The sequence below is a fragment of the Lagopus leucura genome, unplaced genomic scaffold (assembly GCF_019238085.1).
Source record: "Lagopus leucura isolate 7727_CA_CO unplaced genomic scaffold, USGS_WTPT01 Super-Scaffold_1, whole genome shotgun sequence".
NCBI classification, from domain to species: Eukaryota; Metazoa; Chordata; class Aves; order Galliformes; family Phasianidae; genus Lagopus; species Lagopus leucura.
The window spans coordinates 20275240-20298350 of NW_024962250.1; the positions used below are offsets into that span (position 1 = coordinate 20275240).

Sequence of the window (23111 nt, forward strand, 5' to 3'; positions counted from 1 at the left end):
TTGATATCATTGTGTTGTTTAAATTGTTAGAGTTGATCAACAAATGCCTACATTTGATGATAAACATCTATATGCTGCAAGTAGGTGTGGGAAGTATTTTTCATGAGGAGAAAAACTTTAAATTTAAGGATGACAGTGCAATATATGTGACTGTACGTTTTTCACGGATAAATGTTGAGTTGTGAATTAGGGGAGATTTCTAACCATTTTAGGGATGAAGCTCAGGAGTGGCTTTCTAAATTGAGTAATGTAGTTAAGTGAGGGTTTTAAGGCAGAGCTCTATAAAGTGAAATGAATTTTATAACAGTATTTAACAGTGGTTATACAGATGTAAATTCATACTGGTCTTTGGTTGTCAGGTCCTTTACTTTATTGGAAGTAAGGGAAAAGTGACTTGCTGTTTCTTGCATTACATCTATTACATGTTACTCAGGGCTTTGGCTAAGCTATTTGTAAGGACCAGGGGGTGGTGTGGCTTTCTTCATTCTTTTTTTTTTTTTTCCCACCCTCACTTTCAAATATCTTGCTTATTCTCTACTTATGATCAGTTTTAACTGATTAGCGGCCAGCCTTGCTTAGGGCTGGGAGAAACTATTTTACTCCTTCATCAGATTGTCAGTGTCTACTGGAGAGTTCTGTTTTGTTATTGGTATTGTGGTTGAGGCTACAGAACACAAAATTCAGAACATTGTACTTCTGAGGATCATTTGGAAGTTTTGTATTACTTGCTAGTGTGGAAGCTTAAAAGATTATTAGTGCCTTTGTTTTCTGCTGTTCTGGTGCCACTGTCCTCAGTGCTTTATTACAATTTTTTCTTTGAATTTTTTTCACAAGAAGTTTGTTAGAAGGCGTTGGGAAGTGTTCAGCCATTTGTGGTTGTGAACATTTGGGATGAGTTGACTCAAGCCAGCACCTAAGGATCTGTATAGCTGTTCCCTTGCTCTACCCCATCCCTGGCAGGAGAGGAGAAAATAGGTAGATCAAGAGAGAACTTGTGGCTTGAGGTGCTAACACTTTAACAAATAAAAAGGAAAGATAAAAAGAAAGGGAATACAATCGCTCGCCACTTCATACATGCAGTATTGATACCCCTAGTTTTAGCCCCAAATTCAAAACATAGCATCGCATGGGCAGTTAAGAAGAAAGCTAGCTCTATTTGACCAGGCTCAGTAACTATTTACAGTTACTGAAAACCAAATCTACTCTTTGTTTGTGGTCAACATGACTAACTCAAATGGCTTGATGGGACATTTCTACTGAGCTCTGCAGAGAGCAAAGAGATTTGAGCTCTTGTGGGATTCACGGGTACTTATCAGTTTCCATCTATATGGGCTTGAGGACAGAGCACACAGCTCTAAATTTCTGAGCTCTGTTGCTCAGATTAAATGACTTCCAAACTTTTTGATTTAATTTCTACTGCTTGTTTCAAATACTATGTAAGAAGGAGATGACATTATTTTGGACTGCTAAATAGTGCCTTTTCTGTTTTGTGGCATTATTTCAGATGCATACCTCTCAAAGGCTGAAATTTACAGAAAAATGGGTGATAATACAATGGCAATCATCAATTACAGCTCTGCAATACAATGCAACTCTACAGATGATGACATTTATTTCAGAAGAGCTGAGTTGTATTTTGAGGAAAATCAATTGTTGTTGGCTGTAGATGATTATGCCAAAGTAAGTTAACTTTTTTGTATTGTTACAATAATGTTGTAGTTCTTGTTAACTTTGAAAATAAACTGTATGTGGATATATCTGGAAAGTAGCTTTGAGCACAGATATCCTTTCTAATAAATGATGTTTTAAAAGAAATCAGTGTCATAAAATTTATTTCTGTTATTCCTGTCTACACATTCTCAGGCACTGATAAGTTTGCATCATAGCTACTCTATCTCACTGAACTGTTAATGGAAATGATAGCAGAGAAGAGAATTAGGAAAAAAAAAAAAGAGAATGAAGAAATGTAATTTTATAACATTATTTTTATAGCATTATGTAATTCTTTATTTTTTTATTATAGTGTTTTCAATGTAACCCAAAAAGAACAGATGCACGTATGAAACATGGAATATATTTCTTTGACCATTCAATTTTGACTACAGCTATTCAGGATTTTACAGCTGTGATTAGAGAAGATCCTAGCAATGCTCAAGCAAGGTATAAAATAGAGTATGACATAAATATTTGAATTTCAATTGGATTATTAAAACATTACTATGCGAAAGACTAAATATGCATTATACAGTAATAAAGCAATTGCATTTTCAAAGAAGTATATGTCAGAAATAGAGTAAGACTATTAGGCCATGATATTCATTGAGGAATCTTTGTATTGCTTTAGTGACTTTGGATTAGTACCTAAACCTTAATTTAACTAAGGATAGAACCATATATTCAGATTCATCTGAAGTATTGCAAATATAGAGTGGGTTGGACTGTGCTTTGCTGTAAAGAACTGGATTTAAATAAATGCTTAAAGTGAAAAATATCTTCAGTATTGTGTAGATCTATGCTGAATTTCAATTTCTTTTCTTGACACTTCTTAACATTATGCTTAGTTAATGCTTTCTGCAGGGGAAAAGAAATCCAAATATATGGATGAAAATAATCTTTATTTTCAAATTACAACAATGTTTTTGAGTTTTGACTTTGAAAGACTTTTTTTTTCTTGTTTTTTTTTTTTTCATTGGGAAATGTGTTCAATTTTTATTAAAGTTCCTACAAAGTTTTACATTATTTCTATACTGTAATCTATGAAATAATTAAAAAGATGCAATATGCAATACCTGTATGGGAACTGCTGAGTCACGGCCTGAACCTCTGATTAATCACCTGAGGTGAGCCTTGAGTCAGCCAGAGGAGCACAGGTGAAGGCAATTCACCTGTGCTGCCGGAAGGGGTGGAGCCTGGCTCCACCCCTCCTGGACCTATTTAAGAGCTGGCTACCAGAGGGGAAGGATCTCTTCTGGAGATCCCCTCTTCTGGTATCTTCTGGTGAGCTCAACCCAAGGGTAAGCTCTTCCACTTATTCTCTCTTGTGATCCTTGTTTGCTTTACCTTACTCTCTTGATTATATTGCATTTATAACATCTTGATATCTATTGATTATACTCAATTATATTGTGATTATAACATCTTGGTTATACAAATACCATATGATGACACTTGAATTTTGATGTAAGTGCTATTTCCTTGAGATGTAGAACTTTGAATTTCATTGAAGAGTAGTATAATAGGTGGCTGTAAACCTGTCTGCCTTAAATATTGAAAATAGAATGGATGTTTTCAGAAAGCTTTAATATAGTAATAAGACTGCTTTTATTTCTTGTTTATGTAAGATTTGAGGAAAACTAGAATTTTCCATACTCAAACTGCTGCACCAGTACACTGTGGAACTCAAGAGAGTCTCCCATTCAACTCATCTCTAAGCTGATAGTGCTGTGTTATACTGAGCTTGGATTATTGAAGTGCAATAATCTGCCTATATGGTATAGGTTGTATGATCTTGTTCCTTTAGACTTCTTTTAATGCACTGAGAAACAGAATAAGCATTTGCTTATATTCAACATTTTCCCCTCTAAGTGCTTCAAATTTGCATGGCATTAAAGAAAGGATGCTTGTTATTAAGTTGACTCAAATTATTTCTTCTTTATTAGGCTATATCGAGGAAGAGCATATGCTAAACAGAAGCAGTATAGAAATGCAGAACAAGACTTGGCAGCAGCAATTCATCTAGACCCCTCTTGTTGGTTAGCGTTCTACTATAGAGGTTGCATCTTACGGGAGATTGATCCAAAAAGAGCTCTGCAGGACTTCAGTGTTTCTGGTATTGTTACTTCTAAAGCTGCACATCTTTGTTTAAAAAGATCATCAGCCATTAATTACTATATTATAGTACAGCAAAATTATTTCCTGTTCAGTTTCTGAAAAATATAGTTGTTTTTCAGTATATGCTAATAATTTGTTCCTTTTCTATTAAGTTCATTACATAAACTGTTGCTGCCTTTGCTACTCCTCAGGTATTTTCACTCTGATCCCTAAGCTTTTTTTATTTCAATTCTAACACTTTGAATGAATCTAACTGAGAATTCTATACACCTTGAAGATATTTGAAGCACTATTAAAACTATCTGTATTATGATATAATGTGTTGTTACAATGCTGTTAAACAATTATATTTTATAAAACTCTTAGAAAGCTAAAGAGTGAACTGCAGGTAAGTTGAGTGGAGTAACAGAAATACATGAGAATATTTTAACTATTGATTTTTTTCATTTCTTTCTCACAGTACTCATCAATGACACTCAGGAAAATTTTTCTGCTTTTCTTCATCGTGGGGTCATTTACTCAAAGCAACAGCAATGGTCATTTGCAATCCGTGACTTTGAAAGCGTCATAGCTTTGGACAGGTAACTGGACTTGACAGTTTCAATGTATTTTGTTTATATTCTTATTAACTTAAAGCATAAAAATACTAAAACAAACAAACAAACCAAACCCAAAACAAACAAACAAAAAAGTAACCAAGGAAATAAGTACTAATAAAGTGAAGTCACTACTTAGAAAAGAGATTGAAATTAAAACAATGAAATACGATGCTGTCTCTTCACAGTATCTTTCTTCTCTTTTAACCTAGTACAAAATACAATAAAAACTATTTATTTGTTTTGGATTTAAATTTTATTTTACCTTATATGGCAACTTGGCAAACAAATTGCTATTTGGCAAATGAAAGATGAAACTGCAATCTTAATTACAGGTGATCATTCTTGCCAAAATTATTTCACAGGTCTTCTGAAAGGAAATTTACATTATACAATTATACATACAATGCAGATGAAAGCACCTTTTTAAAAAAAAAAAAAAACAAAAAACAAAAAACTATGTTACAATATTTTGCTTAGCAAAATCAGTAATGTCCATGAAATAAATTAAAACAAAAAATTCCTGATAACACAAAATAAAACAAAACTGCTTGTGATCTGTTACAGTTGGTGACTAAAGCTCATGCTGTTTCTGTGAATTGGACTTCTTCCTACCACTTAGTACTCTATAAACAGGCTGTTTGCATGGTAGGCTTCTGCACGCAGTCTTGCAAATTGAAAAAAGCTTCCTATTCCAGTTATTTAGATTAGTTACCCATTCTTTTAAGATAGAGTTCTTTCAGCTTCAACAGTCTTGTTTTGAGCAAATGCTTCCATTCCAATCTGTGGCGGATGTACAATCCCCTCAGCTCTCCTTTTTTCTTGGCTTTTTTGTTGGGAATCTAGAACTTGCCTAGTAACTTTCTCCAAGAGATGGCTGCACAAGATATTGTAAATCCTGGAATCTCTGATCTTTCACACTGCTAGCCAAAGAAGTAAAGGAGCAGGCTAAATGGGAGATGTGTATGTTTTGTTGGAGTCTTTTATAAGTAAACTTTTATGCTTTTATGTTGGAGAGTTCAGTGTTCCTTGGTGTATTCAGAATATGTGAATTACCATCTAGGTCTATTGTTAATCTATTCTGTGCATAGAAGCTAACTCCTCAGCTGGAAATTAATATTAGTTTGCTCAGTGTGATCACAATATGTTGTAAATTTCATAAAAGCAAATTAAGCCTGTTGCAGAGTTTATACAGTTATGTATTTAATGAAATAACAAAAGAGAAATTTTTTTTTTTTTTTAGCTCTATCATCTTTGCTTACTTAAATACTGGTTTGATACTGCTGTTGCATCTGGATCAATACTATGAAGCAATTCGGCAGTTTACAAATGCTATAAAAATTGATCCTCTCAATGTTCAAGCCTACTTATGTAGAGCACAAGCATATCACAAGGTAATACTCCCCTTTAGTTTTTGATTGTCACTTATACAGCTCTATATTTGGTGTTGTTGCAAGTATTTTAATATTTACAACTTGATGTTGCATCGTTATAACTTGTTTATAGGTATACACTTCAAGTAGTCCTCATCACTATAATAGAATTACATACATTTCAAATACTGTAAAACAAACTTGGCATGTGATGCAACAACATAAAATATTTCAATTTTCATTCAATTTTCTTCTATATCAGTGTTCATCTAGTCAGAGCTTTAATAAAATATACTTGAAATAAATTAAATTGAAACACTTTTTTCTGGACCTAGGGTTCCTGAGAACTTTTGTTTTTCAGGAAACTGGGAGCCGTTGTAATTTCCCATTAATATATTTTACATCTGTAACAGCTTCAGCTAGCAGTTGTTTTTTGTGAACTTCTCAGGAGCATGAGAAACATAGTGTGACCTAATTTCTGTGGACTGTCATTGGAAAGATGGAAATAATTATTTCTCATTTAAGTGTTTTGAGGGTTATTTAACACTGTTCACTTTATTTGTCTAAAGAAAACTACTTTTAACTCATCAATTCACTTGGATGGACTCTTATTAAAAAATAAAATTTAAAGATATGATACTGACTTTAAGAACTTGTCTCATAGTTCACATAGAATGTCTTCTACTAATGCTCAGGTTGCTTCTAGTTTTTTGAAATATGTAGCGTAGCTAAATTAAGATTAGTATGTGAATTTCAGCAATACTATTTGATGGCAGCTCCAGCAGGCACCCAGCCATCTGGATAGATTAGTCCTTGGGATCTTTTCTGCAATGATTCCTGCCATTTCTCCTCCCCTTCTGAAAAACAGTGAATGGGACCACAGACACAATCTTGACAAATCATTGCTGTAATGATTTGCATTTAAAATCAATCAGGAAATATGTGCATGTGGATCTCATTATCTACTCTTCTTCCCAGTAGTCCAGAATCTTATTTGGATTTTGGAAAAGTAAAGAAAATGTCTGCTGTTCAAGTCTGCTGTGTGGGAGAGTATGGAAATCTGTAGGTGGCAGACCTTTTAATTAAAAAGCGTTGAGCCCTTACTTTAGAAGGCATATCCCTCATGAGTTGTTGTTATTACGTGGGTACTATGACCTGTAGGACCACATTTACAGAAATAATTGTCTCCAAGTTGTGTTCATAATACCAGCTAAACAGTAGAGTTTTTTGTTTTAAATTACAGATTCATAATTTATCACATGCTGTGAAAGACATAAATCGAGTAATTCATCTTTATCCAGATAAGTCAGAACTGCAGATACTAAGGTAGGAAAGTGTTTAGTGGAAGTCTTCACATGTACCTTATCCTTAACAGCATTTCCCATTGGAAATATTTTGGTAGATGCTTCGTGTGCTTTGAATCCTGCTCTCAATAGGTTTAAAAAAATGTATTTTAATGACATTTTCAAACCTTAGAAACTTTATCTGTATAATGTCATCCTGTTAATATAATCTCAAAGGAAATGTAGTTCTGTAATTCCTACAATCTGCAAAGAATTAAGCATATTGTTTCTTGGTGCTTTTATGTTAGAGGAAAAAAATAAAATTGAATATATACTTCTGATGGTCATAAAAAGGAAAAAATTCAAATGCTTTTATTGAAATGCATTGTTTTTCATTTTTTTTCTCTCTTTCTATAAAAGAACATAAATTGCAGCAGCATTTGCATTTTGACAGAAATACCTGGGAAGAACTTTGCTAATTGCATCCAACAAATATTTCCTTACAGGGGACAGTATTTGTTGGAGTTGAAGAAATATGAGCTGGCAAGTTTATGTATTCATCAACTTGCAAAAATGAATGAAGGTAATGTCAATTTGCTTGTGTTGTTGTGTGATCTCTAATCAAGGAATTATGATTTTATGTTTAAAAAAAAATGTTCAAGCGCTCTAATAGGTTAGTTATCATGAATCAGCTAAAATATGATAACTTGATATGCACATTATTTCCTGATTACCTCCTGTGATTTCAGAATTTCTTTCTTTTGAGTTCTTGTGGTGTTGTTCTTTCTTGAGTTTGTGTGGTGGGTTTTTTGGTGCTTTTTTTTTCCTTTCAATTTTGGTGACTTCTGCTTTAAAAGGAATACTGAGTAAGGATTCTGTACTGTACTTCTTTACTGTCCTTCCTAAAGAATACTACATAGCTCCAGGATTAAGCCTTTGCAATGCATTTGAACAGTAAAAATGTTGCAGTATAGAAGTTCCTTTTTACGTGATGAGCATAAAATGTCAGTGTCCAGTGCATCCTTACAGTTATTTAGGAATCTATATCAATACCTATTCTGCTAAAGATGAATGATCTGTCTCTGGTAGGGACAAACTGTGGGTGCAGAGTATAATAATACAGAAACGATGCAAGTGTGTGGTGATACTTCAACGTAGCACAGACTTCCTAGATACGGAGAGAGGAGGGTTTGTGGATGTTGAGCTGCTTATTAATAATTGTTCAGCCTGAGATTTTTATATGGAATTTTGTTAGTCTTTTTGAAACAAACTATTTTAACAATATTCTGAAATTCGCATGTAATTTAAAGAGATTTTATACTGGAAAACACATGTTGAAGTAAAAGATTATAATTTTCTGTGATGGTTTTCTTCCAGTGTCCTTTCAGGTTCAGCCTGTTCAGCAAGCACTCATACAGTCATTTTGTCAAAATCACAGTAAAGCCATAGAATGCTTACGTGAAGCTGCTACAACTCAACCTGAGCCTTCAGTGTTTGTCCTCTTAGGAAAAATGCAAATGAAAGCTGAGAAAATAGAGGTTAGAAAGATTTGTTATACGCCTATGCCAAGCAGGACAATGTTTTTTCTTAATTCTTTTAGTATTTGATATTTGATAAATCTTTGGTGCACCTTACTGCTAAAATTCAAGAAGACCTGTGTAAAACTTTTCAATAACAGCAATTCTGCGTAATTTAGGCAATTTGAATTTTAAAACATTTTTGTTAAAATAAATTAACATTTTTGTTAATCAACTGACCTTATTCTATAACTACATGTAACAATTTTTCTTTTTTGTGAAATAACTATAATATCTAGTGTTCTTATTCTAATTACTGTACAAATATTTCATTAATGTATATGTAGTGAATATATAACATTGCAAGTATTTTTCAACTTCTTAAATACTTACATGTCATAGGATTTAACTAATACTGTCACTTCTCTGGCTCATGTAGTTAGCTAATGCTTGAAGCCTGCAGAATTGTTGAAATCAGCATTATGGATATGCAATTTCTTTTTGTACAGTCCTATTTATTTATGCAGAATGTACAGAGTCTTGTTTCCTTAAATAAAAGCAGCAAGCAACAGGTAGATCAAGAGTGACTTGAATCTACCTATATATTGAGTTGTGTATTTGACCTGCATGGTCCTTCTGTTTCATTTTAGGTTTTGTTTGTGCATTTCTTTAAATGAATGTTAGGTATACTCTATGCGAAGACTGTACTCCTCTGTGCTTGTATCAATTGAAATATCTTGACACATTCAACTTTTTTTTGTTAAGCTTTTGTGTTCTGTTAGTCTCAAATCATAATGGAGCAATATTATTTCCACTGTCTTTGAAAGAATGCTAAGTGAAAGATGGCAATTGTTAGTGCCATCTGATCCAGCTTTCAGCTGTCACAGTTAAGAGATGTGTATTAGAGTCCTACCCTGATTCCTCAGAGTATTAGTACCAGGGAGGGGGCCTCACTGCTGGACAGGAATTAGACAATTCTTCTAATATGAGTAAATGACCAGACATCAGGCTATGCTGCTCCAGCATTAAGGAACTTTGTACTTGTCATTTTTGCATTTATGTTTCAAAGACTAAAACATTTAAAAATTTCACTCAAGTACTTTAAAATTCTTAAAATTCCCTGTATTGTAGGATGCTGTGGGAAGTTTTAAACAAGCTATAAATCTGCTGATGACCTCAGAAAAAATCCTTCCTCCTACATTTGAAGCTGCAGAAATGTATTATCTCATGGGCCTGTGTTATATGGAACAAATAAATTTATTAGAGGTTGGTACTCGTTATATATATTTGACTTGTTTGGCTCCAGTGCCTGTAACTTCAGTATTTCCAACAGCCTTAACTGCCTTAACAATTCTTTATAACTTATGATGTACATTAGATTGTCTTGTGAGTTTGTGAATCATTTTTCAGTGTTAATGTTCTGATTTTTAATGTATGAAAATAATTCATATTCTGATATCATTAAAAAGTGGCACTAATTTCTTTCTTATCAATACTTTCACAGATCTTATAAATACTCATGTAGCAATTAGTGGCTTTGTTAATAAGTACTCAACTTAGACAAAGGAAATCCTAGATTATTCTATTAATTATGGAATTTGTATTTTAACTGTTTTTTGTATTACTGTAGCTCAAAACACCCCCTAGATGGTTCTATTTGGCACTTAACTTACATATGATATTTAACAAAACAAATAGTAATAATAAACATTTTTCAATAAAATCAATACCACACATTAGAGGTATTGAAAAAAAAAAAAAACTAGTCTTCTTGAAAAAAACATTAAAAGCATTAAAGTCTACCTGTGAGCTCTGTGGCAGGCTTAGGGCGGGTTCTTGAAAATGTTTTCTATGTTGATATTTTAGTAAATATGTGTCAGTAGCTAATTTACCAAAGGCTCAAGACTGTAACTAGAATCATTTGAAACATCAAATTTTCACAGGGCACAATGTTTTTCCGTGTCTGCCTCTGATCTGAGTTGTGGTAAGTCAAAGTGACATTCTTTTGGTAGAAGGCTTTCAAAGTTGTCATATGTTACCACACCAGATAATCCAGACAACTGATGAAGTTAACTATGCCATTGCACATCTAATATTATAGCTGTAGATCCTGGAAAAGCCCATGACTGTGTAATGAGCAATGTGGAAGGAAAAAATGCCTGGATGAATTATGAAGGAGTTTCACATCAACCACTGTCATAACTGCACAATTTCAGGTTTTACAGACAGAAGACCATATGCTTTTTAAGGTTCACTGAAGATCATAAAATGAGTTAGATTGTACCTCCCTGTTGTTGTGATTGTGCTATTAGGGCGTTTTAAGTTGCAGTGGGCAAAAACAATAAGGAAGTGGATACACATATAAATTATTTATGCATTTGGAATATAATCTTCCTGTAAAAATGAATCAGTTAACTGGCAGCCTATGGTTTCAGCTGTACAAACCAACTGTTTAAGTCAGATGATATGTAATTTTTTTTTAGGCCTGTGATGCTTTTAGTATGGCTATCAGACTACATTCAAGTTACCCTGATGCTTTTTATCAACGAGGGCTGTGTCGAATGCAACTCGGACAAGCAAGGTGCATCCAAGACTTCAATCATACACTTGAACTTTGTCCATCACATTTCCAGGTAATATAAAAACTCCTGATGGTTTGTTTCCTTGAGGCATGTTAGGATGGGTTCAGAGTATGACTGGTTCTGCATTTATGGGTATGTTGCCTTGTAATCTGCCAGCAAGCACAATGATGGATATTTTTATAAAGCTTTTTTATTTTTTTTATTTAACCCTTGTCTTAAATAAGCAGCTTTTTTTTCCTTTTAGCATTATTCTGTCTTCAATTCTATAGGCATATATGGGTCGTGCTGCTTACTATGGAAGTAAAGGCAGATATTCTAAGGCAATTATGAATTGTAATGAAGCAATCAAAATTCATCCCAACAGTGTAAAAGCTTATTTTTACCGAGGAATACTGAAGTATCAAAATAAGGTAGGTATCTCTTGTTGCTGTACTGTTGCTTTCTCCCTTAGAGCTCAGTGTATGAGGGCCACGCTGAAAGTAATCCTTCCTATTTTATTATGGTGGCCCACAACAACAGAGATAGCTATTGGTGGTATGGCAGTAGAGGTTGAACCCTCTGCCAGTATTCCATCACTTGTTATTGCTATGTGACAGGTGGCAGCAGAGGGGCACTCTGACACAATGATGTCTGACATGGAAGTGTGCATGAAGCAAAGGCATGGAATTAAATACTTCCATGTGGAAAAAAAATTGCATTTGTTGACATTCATCAGTTCTTGCTGATGAGACGAAAGAGTGGATGTGTGTGCAGTGAGGCAGTGGGTGGTATGTTTCAGCAGTGGCAATGTTTGTATGAAAGACAACCTATGTCCAGGCAGGCAGACTTCTGTGAGTGTGGCATGCAAACTCTTGTACAATGCTGGCAAAAATGCACAGCTAATGGTGGTGATTATGCTGGGGGGAAAAAAGTGTTTTGTAAATGAGAATTTTTTTTATCAAATAGCTACAGAGAACACTATAACACTATTGTAATTTTCATGGAAACAGATAGGAGGCATTACTTTTGGAGCAGCCAGCCCTCATATCTTATCACTTCATAATAGTAAAATAATGGTAAAACTTTGGAAACCAGTGTTACTAATGGAACCTAATGATTATGTTGCTTTCTTGCCTGAAGCCACTCTGATCTGTATAGTTTTAATGATGAATTGAGCAAGCTACTGGGCATCTATCTGCATGTTCTATTCTGAAGTTCTACGGCATAGATTCTCACTTAATAATAGACATGATATATACTTTTTGGGTTAAAACATAAACCAGAAAAATTAAAGGTTGATTATGTGTTGCAACATATGAAAATTTTCTAAGCAATCAGTAAAAAAGATTTGGATGTCCTGACTGTCCATATAGAGCTTCTGAAGAAGCATTCCCTTTACATAAACTCATTTTTAGTGAAATGATACCTTCCAGTACTGATGAAGAAATAAGAATGGAAAACTATGAAATCAAATTCTACAAAATGCTATTATTTCAGGAAGAATATATGATGCTGTGAATTATAATTTGTACTTGATGTTTTTTTCATTTCCAGACATTTAAAGCTGCAATTGAGGATCTTTCAAAAACTATTGTCCTTGACAATACCTGCATTTTGGCATATTATAACAGAGCAATCTGTTATCATCAAATAAAGAATTTCAGAAAGGTACAATACACAATTTTACAACATCACATGATCACTTTGATGTTAATACCTAGTCATAACACTATTTCACAAAATTAAAAGAAAAATTCAGTTAATGCAAGTAGTGCTTAGTCTTTTCAGTAAAAATAAAATGTATTTGAAAATAGTTTTAAAAATACCTTATTTCAATAATAGATCAAGAATAATGCATTTATAATATTAAAAATAAGAATATAGACAAAAATTTTAGTAGTAGAAGCCACTATGAATTTGAGTTTGAAAAAAAAAAAAAAAAAAATTGAAATAACAAAATGATTTTTAATGAAGTCTGTTTAATATATCTATATTATCTTTAATTTTGTACTCTGGGTTTGGATATCTATGTAATTATGGAAGGCAATGTATATATCTCTCTGAATAAACAGTTGTTTAAAAAAAAACATTTTACACAGGCTTTGAAAGATTACGGAATTTTTCTTCTGCATGAGGAGCATAAGGAAATAGTTTTAAAAGTGTTCATCAATCGTGGACTACTCTACATGGAACTTGGTGATTACGCTAATGCCTGTGAGGTAAAATAAATAAGCAAATGAATCCTTCTTTGTGCAGAGCAAATCTAGAGTTTCTCTTAATTATGAGCCCTTGGTTACATAGAGATAAATTTGCCAGATTTAGTATTTCTAAAATAGTTAAGGTTTCCTTATTTAATTTGCATAGCATCTAATACCAAACTAGGCAGTGAATATGCAAATATAAGGCAGTCCTAGCCATTTTACAATTTTATACAGCTAAACCACTCCTACTGCCTACTGATTTCTTTCCTGTTAAAAAGTCCTGAAGTGCTTCCTTATATCCTAACTGAAATGATTGCATTTGATTTTTAAATCACTTTTATGGTTCTTACAATTGAGTACATTATAGTTCAATTGTGCAATTGAACTCACTAAGCGGTGAGTACTAAGGAAACTACAATTGGAAACTGGCTTAGTGGGCTATGTAGGTGGTAGGGGGATGACAATACTAGATTTTAGAGGGCTTTTCCAGTGTTAATGATTCTATGAGTATGAAAGCCACAGGCGTTTTGATAATGCTTTGAGTGTTAGTAAAAAGGGAAAGTTAAAAGCCCTGGAACAGTGATTAATAATAATTTATAGGATGTCCTTCACTAGAACATTGTGAGTAGAGTTCTAATACAAATATGAATTTGGTTTACTGTAACTTGAAAAAAGTAGTAATTAAATAATTTTTTTTACTAAAAGAGTTCTGTTGAAATTGCATGTAGCAAAACATACTTTCAGTATTTGTCTTTAAGAATAGCTATCATTTTTATTAAAAACAATATCCCTCTGGGAAGCTTTTTTCCCTCCCCCTGGAGGTAGTACTTCCAGCTTTGTGAGAAATACTGTGATATCATGTAACGTCAGAGGTTTCATTCTATCAGAGCACGGGCCATAAAATATGAAAACAATTAACTTATGCAGTACTTCTGATATGCACCAACATCAGAAGTTATCTCCCTTTTCCTGTGGAGGTGTAGAACTGTGAGTGAAACAAAGTAAATTCTCATTTTGGATCTGTTTATTTCAGGACTTGAAAGAAGCAGTGCTGCTTAGTCCAGGTGATAGCCAGATCTTTCAAGCTATTGGAACCTGCCATTATCGGTAAGATATGTAATTTTTGTGCAGAGTGGAAAAATGTAATAATTCCTAGAATTTACTTTTTTCATATTGAGGGCACTGACAACGGAGAGAAGGAAAAGTGGTAGAGAGGACTGCTTATTGTAGTGACACGAGGAGTCAGTCATTCCCATTTCACACAAATATCACCTAGGGTAAAAAGGGAATTTTAATGATTCTCTACCTATTAGTCAATTTTTTTTTTTCCCTAAGGTTACTGTGTCATCTATCACTGTATAACCTTATTTCTTCTGAGGTACTCTGGAAGTGGACATGTTCAGGTTTGTAGCATTAAAACTTCTTGTGTTACTGTGCTTGTAGTTAAAGCACTGCTGGCTCCATCTTTCAGTGTCTGAATGATTCTGAATTAACACAATGCTGAGTCCTGCTTCTAAAAAATGATTTGTTTGTGTTTATGTATATATAGCTACCAAAAAGATTCACTGGCAACTCATGTATTATAAACTTTTAAAAGTTTGTTTTTGCAAGTTGTTCTACTTGGAAGAAAATCCACAACATTTAGTCTTTATCCTTTTGTTTCTTTGTTATCTTTGTTTATAATCTTTCCTTTTTTGTCAGGCTGTTCTTCAGGTAGATTCAAAACAGGTAGCTTATAATCAAAGAACATCTTTCAATTTTGTCTCAGTGAAATGCTTATTTATTTTGACATGTTGAAATTTTTGCTTTGTATGTAAAGGCACCTACCAGCACTCATTGACATGTCAGGTATTTCTGGAATTCTGTTTCTACTTGGAATACTCTCCAGATATATAAAATATTGTTTAAGGATGGAATTCCACATTTGGCCTACTCCTAAAACTAGAATTGGCTGAATATTGGCTCTTTTTTGCCCTGCTGTTTTAACATAGTTTGGATAATTTTAAGAATTGATATGAGGGATGTCAGATAATCTTAGATGTAGATGATTTATGACTGAAAACCTCTGCCTGAGCAGAATGCCAAAAGTATGTTTGGTCATGAGATTTGGATAGTGTGAATGACTCAGATGAAGTCTGTACTAGACTCTGCTCAGGACAAACGATGAAAAGTTGAAATCTTTGCCCAGCAGAAGTTGAATGAGTTTTGCTGCTTTCTTCTTCAGGTCAAGGAATTTAAACTGATGTTTGACTGTCTTCTGTTTATAATAACCATCAAGGTGCACATATAGAAAGCAAAGTTAAGAAATAGAGTATTCTCAGTCGGAGCTGAACTACTTCTTGAAGGCATTACGGCAGTCTTGTTTATAAATTTTGTAAGCATTAAACAGAGTTAATATTAATCTTTTTTTTAGACTTAATGAGTTTGAAGACGCTGTGAGATCATTTAATCAGGTTCTCAGACTAGAACCCATTTCTGTGGAAGCCTATATTGGACGAGGAAATTCATATATGAAAAAAGGACATGAGGCTGATCTTGAACAAGCACAGAAAGATTTCTTGAAAGCAATTCACCTGAATCCAATGTGTATGAAAGCCAGAATTTGCTTGGGGTACAACTTGCAGGTAACACATCAAAATTCATTGTAAATATGATGTATAATCTAACATAAAAATTAATATTATGTGTGTATTTCTATAGAATCATAGAATGGCTTATGTTGAAGGGGACCTTAAATATCATGTAGTTCAAACTCCCTGCCATGGGCAGGGTTGCCAGGCACCAGACTGGCAATCCTTTCCATGCAAAATGCAAAATATAGAACAATCTGTATACTTAAGACAGATTGTAGTGTGTTTTCTTTTTAAATCAGTGGGTAGATCACACTTGTACCCAGTCATCTTGTTTATCTGTTCTTAATGAAATAGCAAGTAACCTTACGTTTGACTTGCATATTTGATTATCTAATAAATGAACATTAAGAACTTGTATATTTTGTGTGTATGAGCTGTTTACAGATTTAAGTGGCAAAAAAAGGAAATCGGTGTAAAACAATCTTATCTGTTCCAATTATCTATAATAGTGTTAGCAAAGCTAACAATATCCCTTGGAAAAGAGCTTGTGGTCGCTGAAAAATACTTAACTACATAGAAAATGTAATTCTATATTAGCAAAGGGATATAAAATATGACTTGACAGTTTTCCTTCTTCTGTGTCTAATTGCTATGATTTACATACTCTGATTTATTATATCCACTTATCTGAAATGTCTTGAACTGTCATGAATCTTGCTGGGAGTTATTTTTACCAATGTAGCTGAGGGACTAATGTCAGTGGCTTGGGTCAGATCGTTTGGCGCAAGTGTCAAAAATTTCCTTTACCTTACAGATTTACTAGTACAGTATTAGTACACTGCTATCACAGTGGTCTGTGAAATAGTGTGAGAAAAAACTTGGAGGGGCCACATAGTTAGAAATTAGATCTCTCAGAGGCAGGAGGAAATCCAGAAAGTTCACGTAATGGCAGGTGCTTAATTTCAAGAGGCCTAAATCTCACTAAATGCCTTTTCTTCAGCCTGATCATACCCTTAGGACTTAAACATACATGTGTGTGAGTATTTTGATGTGGGGAACTAGATATTTAGCTTTCCACCTTTACAATTAGTCTGTATTATTGCCACAGGGAAAGGGAAATCTGGAAGTATAAGGAGGATATTTTATCAATGTATAAAAATACATAATGGAGGAGCACAGAGGAAAGAGGAGCCAGGTTTTCTTAATGGTGTCTAGTGATAGGACAGAAATAAAAGGGCAGTAACTAAAATAGAGTAAATTCAACTGAAAAGTCAGATTATCATTATTATTTTTACTGTGAGGATGAGCTAAAGCTGAGAGTAATTACACACAGGCTGTGAAATCTCCATCCCTGTTTTCAGCAAGGAGTTAGGAATAGCCTCAACTATTTGGTTAATCTATGATTTAAGAAAAAAAAAAAAAACATGTATGGTTGATATATAGCATAGTTATAAAGTCAATGATTATTGCACAATTAACAAAGCCTTGTAATATATATTTTTTTTTTTTTACAATTTAGTAAATATAAGCATGCTTCCATATTCTACTGTAGTTTTGTTAAGTTGGACCATTAGTAGGGTTTTTGATACTTTGTAGATTTCTTATTGTGGGCATATTGCAATTCATTTTAGGCCATTGGAAAGCTCCAGAGTGCTTGGAACCAGTTAACAATTGTCATTGCTATTGATTCAAAATGCAATGCTGCATATGAAGGACGAGCTTCAGTGTCTCTTCAAATGGGTGAAGTTTTTTCTGCGCTTCAAGACATAAATGCTGCATTAAAGGTAGCTATTAGACTACAGTGGTTTTACTAAGATTAACCTATTTCTATGAGGCCAGCCAATACTGTACATTGAACAATTGATGATTTGGATTAGAAAGTGCTCTTCTACTTCAAATAAATGCATTTTTGAAAAATGACAGTTACTACATAAGTGTAAATTTTCCCTGAATAAGGATGCCTCTGCTATCTCCTTCTAGCTCACTACTACTGCTCCACTGCTAACAAATCGGGGTGTCATCAATCAGTTAATGGGGCATTTGTCCTGTGCCATGAAGGACTATCAACAGGCAATTTCTGTTGACCCCACCTATGCATTAGCTTATTTCTGTGCAGCAAATATCTACTTCCATAATCATCAGTTTTCACAGGTAAGTCTTCAGAAAATTTATACTGTCTCTATGCTGTCTTAGAGAACTTTTTATTTGACTTATCTTTGTACCTACAGTATTTATTAATGTCTTCTAATATGCTTAACTTGACACTTTTTTACATTGTTTTTTTGTGATCCTCTAACAGGACATTAATTTCACTGTAGTAATTAGTAATAAGTAATTGCCCTACTACTATTTATTGCAGCATTGATATGAATTGAGATTCATGACAGTTAAGATACTCATTACAAAAATTTGTAATGGAGCATGGTACCAAAATCTCACTGATGTTAAGTAAGCTCCCTCAAGCCTAATTGCTGTGTGTTAAATAACTTGCCCAGATTCACCATAATACCATTAGGAGGAAAATTAAAAGAAGTCAGATCTTAAGATCTTAAGTCAGATCTTACATCTGTAAGTACAGTAACTTAAGAACTTTAAATAACCTAATTCTGCTAAAATACAGTATGCATCTTCCAAATACAGAGAAAATATTCAAATTCCTCCTGAGAGTATTCAAAACTTGAAGGCAAGAACCATTTGTTTTTCTCTCTGTGAGGAGGGCCCTTACACTGATTTTTTTTTTTTTTTTTTCCATTTGGCTTCCTGTCATGCTGCTTATCACATTTCATGGGTAAAATCAGGCTTTTGACTAGAACATTATAGTCCAGCAGTTGTAGGAATGCAGAACCAGTAAAGATGCTTCAGCACTTCTGATCAACTTGAATTAATCCCATACTAGAATTGCATCTGTAAACACTTCAGCCTGTAATTCACATGTTGAGAAATTCATCATGTGTAGTACAGACTTGGCATATGGTTTGAAGTTGAGATTGTACTTCATACAGCACAAGAAATCAATGATGTCAGAAAGCAATTTAATGTTCCTGTTTGTTTCTCTGAATTAGACTCCCTGTTGCTCGGTCAATAGAATTAGTCAAACATGGATCATAAATTCCTACAAGGCTACAAGACTACAAGGCCAGTGTCCTGCGTGTGGCTTCTCCTGTGATCTTGTACTCTCTTTTTATCTGCATCTGGAATCATTCACCAAGACTTGTCTTGGAATGGTTGTGTTTAATCTTTCCTATAGTTCTGTGATTCCTTACTCTGTCTCCCAGAAGCTGTTTCTTTATGGAGAAACAAGGAGTTGGACTATTAATTGCTTTGTATGTTAATCTAAACTGTTCCTAGTGTGTGGTTCATTTATTCTGTGCTATACTTACAATTCAGTGAAGCCAGCTGCTCCTTTTTCAGAAGTCTGTCTAGGTGACTATTGGATGATATGGTTAACTCTGGTAGGCAGCTAAGCTCCATGTAGCCATTCACTCTGTCCCTACCAGTGTGATGTGGAAGAGAAAGGGTTGAAGTGAGAAAATTTGTGAGTTGAGATAAAGACAGTTTGTAATATGTAGACCATATGACAGTTTGAAATATGTAAACCAAAGGCTGTGTGTACAAGCAAAGCAAAACAAGGAGTTCATTCACTACTTCCCATTAGCATGCATGTATTTAATCGTTTTCAGGAAAACAGGGCTTCATTGTACATTATGGTTACTTGACAAGACAGACACCATCAGATTAAATTTATCTCCTCCGTAGTTCTTTCTCCCAGATTTTGATGAGCTCAGTGCTGTATAGAATCATTAAGGTTGGAAAAGACCACTAAGAGCATCCAGTCCAACCATCAACTGTGGTGTGAAATATCACTTTCATCAGGTAGGGCCAGCTGTTCTGGCCATGTGGATGCTGTGTGTGCCTCTTTTCTATGTGCAAATAATGCTAAACAGAATGTTAAAATTTGAGGAATGTTTATTCAGTCTATTTTATCTCCAATTCATGTTTTTTACAGGCTTATTGCTATTATTCAGAGGTACTAAATCTTGAACCAAGAAATGAATCTGCTATCATGAATCGTGCTGTTACAAATACAATATTAAAAAATTTTGAAGAGGCAAAAGAAGACTTTGAGAAGGCAGTCTGCCTCTGTCCATGCTCTGCAGTGGTGTATTTTAACAGGGCAAACTTCTATAATGCATTAAAGCAGTATGAGCTAGCTGAGAAAGACATTTCAACAGGTAATCTTTTTTACCTACTGTATAGTAGCATACTGGAAATTATGGTAAGCAACCTGGTTTTATTTCATAACTTAGCAACTGTGTATGTATTTTTGCTAATGCTTTCTAACTAATTTGATGTGATATTGTGATGTGACTAGAAAGAGGAAGACTGATTAATTTCAGACTTTGTTCCAATCTTAAAAATAAAGAATTATGTGGGTTAGAAGGAAAAACTGAGAGAACTTCAGACTGGAGAAGAGAAGGCTCCCAGGGGACCTTATGGCAGCATTCCAGTACCTGAAGGGGGCCTACAGGAAGGCTGGGGAGGGACTTATAAGGTCAAGTAGTGACAGGACAAGGGGAAATAGTTTTAAACTGGAAGAGGGTAGGTTCAGACTAGATATTAGGAAGAAATTGTTTATTGTGAGGGTGGTGAGACACTGGAACAGATTACTGAGTGAGGTTGTGGATGCTGCCTCCTTGGAAGAATTAAGACCAGGCTGGATGGGGCTTTGAGCAACTTGTCTAGAGGAAGCTGTCCCCGCCTATACCAAAGGGTTTGGAACTAAATCTTAAAGGTCCCTTCCAACTCAATTCTATGATTTTATCTTGATCTTTGTGAAATAGAAACATTTTGTTTAGGTTCAGAATAGCTGAACCATATTACTCCCTTGCTACTGCTATCCTTGGTACTCACCAGAGATCCAGCAACTCTGGACACACAGGCCACTTCTTCCAGGAAACCAAAGCTATATTTAGTTTATATTAATTTTATGGAACAAAATTTAGTAATAGACTTTAATTTGACAACACTTGTTTGCACAAATAGTGAACTTTCTGTAAAGAATAACTCCAAGTTGTAGATTTTCTTTTTGAAAAATTAGCTATTTTTACAGCAAGACTTATCAAAATTATCTTGGTTTTTGTGACTAATAATAATTACATCTTGGCTTTAATGACTATTCCATAGTGTTTTAATAATGAAAATTGACTAGACTACTAATTTTCTCTCTAAAGCAGAATTTAAAACAGCAGATGAAACTTCCCACCAATTTCCCAAGTATTTCTTATATAAAAGAGAAACTGAGTAGGATATTGGGTTGCTTGCCATGTTGTAAAATGTGGATGGTGAGAGTATTTTCTCTTTAAGATTTTGCTCATTTTACATAGGACAGCATAGTTTCTGCTGTTAGGGCAGTGTTGAAGGTGAGATGTGTAAATTTCATCAAAAAGAAAATAAAATCTAAGAAATAAGTGTTGTGACAAAATTGCCTACCTTTTCATGGAACATCAGCACAGGTAATGTTTTCTCTTATGAAAACATACTTGGAGAAGAATCAGAACACAAACTTTTTGACAATGCTTCTTTGCCTGCATTAGCAAGGGGGGGTTGGACTTGGTGATCTCTGAGGTCCCTTCCAACCTCTGCAATTCTGTGATTCTCTTTACCTAACATTCTATTTCTGATTTTTACAGCATTGTCAATTCAGCCTAATGATGCCATGATGTACAGACTTAAAGCTGATATTCGTGCTAAATTGGGTTTCAGTAGAGAAGCTATAGAAGACTACAAGCAAGCAATCAGCATACAAGAACAGACTGACTACACGTGAAAAGACATTGGTTCTATTTACACATTTCTCACACTTCAATTAAAAAGTCCAGTGTGCAAGAAATATTTTAATATATTTTATACACATTGTATTTTCCTAACTACTATAATTACTTTGTTTCAGCCAGAGTTATGAGAACAAAATGCCATATTTTAATTGTTACGTGTTATAAATTGTTCTTTATTTCTTAATGGTTGAAAAAACATTTAATTGTTTGGTAAATGAAAGTAGTAGTAATTACAAACAAAAAGCTTGAAATTCTGGTGACAGAAGGATGAGAGAGATATGCTACCAACCAGTATAAATGCTTACAGTGCATGTTGTATGTTGCCTGGACCATCTAAGAAGTAATAGTTTTAAGGTTGATGGCTATCAAATGCTGGTAACTGCTAACTAGGTCTCACTTTTTACTTTATTGTCCTTCTACACCTCTTCATAATATTCCCTGTCCCCTGCCACTGGCAGTAGACAATGTGTAACATATGCTGTTGTGGTGCATGAGAACTACTCCAAGAAGCTGAATTTGAGAGGAAGGTGTAATTCATCCTGAAAGCAAAGTTGAGATCACTTTCTTCTGTGTAAATGTATTACAGTGTATCAGCTTTGAAGAGCCATATAAAAAGCCTGAGTAATAGACCATAGGTTTTGTTCTAAATTTATAAGAATCAATAGATATGGAGATATAAGTATGAATCAATGTGATCAACATTAAAAAACTGTCAGGCTCTGCTCACGTGCTAAATTAAACCCCCTAGTTTTGGCATACTATAGAGAAGGATGGAGGATGGAGCCTTAGAAAAGTGAAGAATGTTTTTTTTTTTTTCGCACTCCAAAAGTGATTTTTGTTAAGTTGTATTGTTGAGATGAAAGTAAAAAATGTCACTGATTTTTGTCATTAAAAAAATCACATTTTGTTTTCTGAGTACTTAACACAATGCTTTACACTCTTTTTGTATAGTCCCTGTTCTTCATACCTATGTGGTAATTGTGTAGCCAATATAACAGACAAGAAGTTTAGCTTTGTTCTGGCAGCTAAATTTTGCATTTGTAATATCATATTACATTATAAACATTTCTATGCTTGTCATACTTATGATTTTAGGCTGAAAAAACAAAAGTACTGGAAATTGAGTATCACAACTAATGCCTTAATTCAGAGAAGCATTTGACTCTATCCCTGCTCTCCTTGATTGCTCTCTTATTTTGGTGCTTAACACCTACAGTGATGAGACTTTGTACTTTGTAAGATCTGTTACGTTATGGTTGACTGGAATAGATGAAGCGAAATGCATACAAGTTAAGAAAAAAAGAATCCCCATGTATTCTATACTTAATTTTTCTTAATTCAT

General features: G+C 34.1%; 1 protein-coding gene across 1 annotated transcript in view; it reads left to right on the forward strand.

Moving 5' to 3' along the window:
- TTC6 (tetratricopeptide repeat domain 6) overlaps positions 1–22566 on the forward strand; it is a 52308-nt gene extending 29742 nt beyond the window's left edge. The window contains exons 15-33 of the mRNA XM_042862875.1: positions 1505–1680; positions 2024–2160; positions 3660–3829; positions 4292–4412; positions 5671–5821; positions 7044–7126; positions 7590–7666; positions 8461–8621; positions 9732–9866; positions 11084–11233; positions 11452–11592; positions 12716–12829; positions 13261–13380; positions 14396–14469; positions 15776–15986; positions 17567–17719; positions 17916–18086; positions 19942–20167; positions 21626–22566. Of these exons, the coding sequence (XP_042718809.1) occupies positions 1505–1680; positions 2024–2160; positions 3660–3829; positions 4292–4412; positions 5671–5821; positions 7044–7126; positions 7590–7666; positions 8461–8621; positions 9732–9866; positions 11084–11233; positions 11452–11592; positions 12716–12829; positions 13261–13380; positions 14396–14469; positions 15776–15986; positions 17567–17719; positions 17916–18086; positions 19942–20167; positions 21626–21762 (2708 nt within the window). The 3' untranslated portion in view covers positions 21763–22566. The remainder of the gene's footprint in view (positions 1–1504; positions 1681–2023; positions 2161–3659; positions 3830–4291; positions 4413–5670; positions 5822–7043; positions 7127–7589; positions 7667–8460; positions 8622–9731; positions 9867–11083; positions 11234–11451; positions 11593–12715; positions 12830–13260; positions 13381–14395; positions 14470–15775; positions 15987–17566; positions 17720–17915; positions 18087–19941; positions 20168–21625) is intronic.
- Positions 22567–23111: the final 545 nt, after the last annotated feature.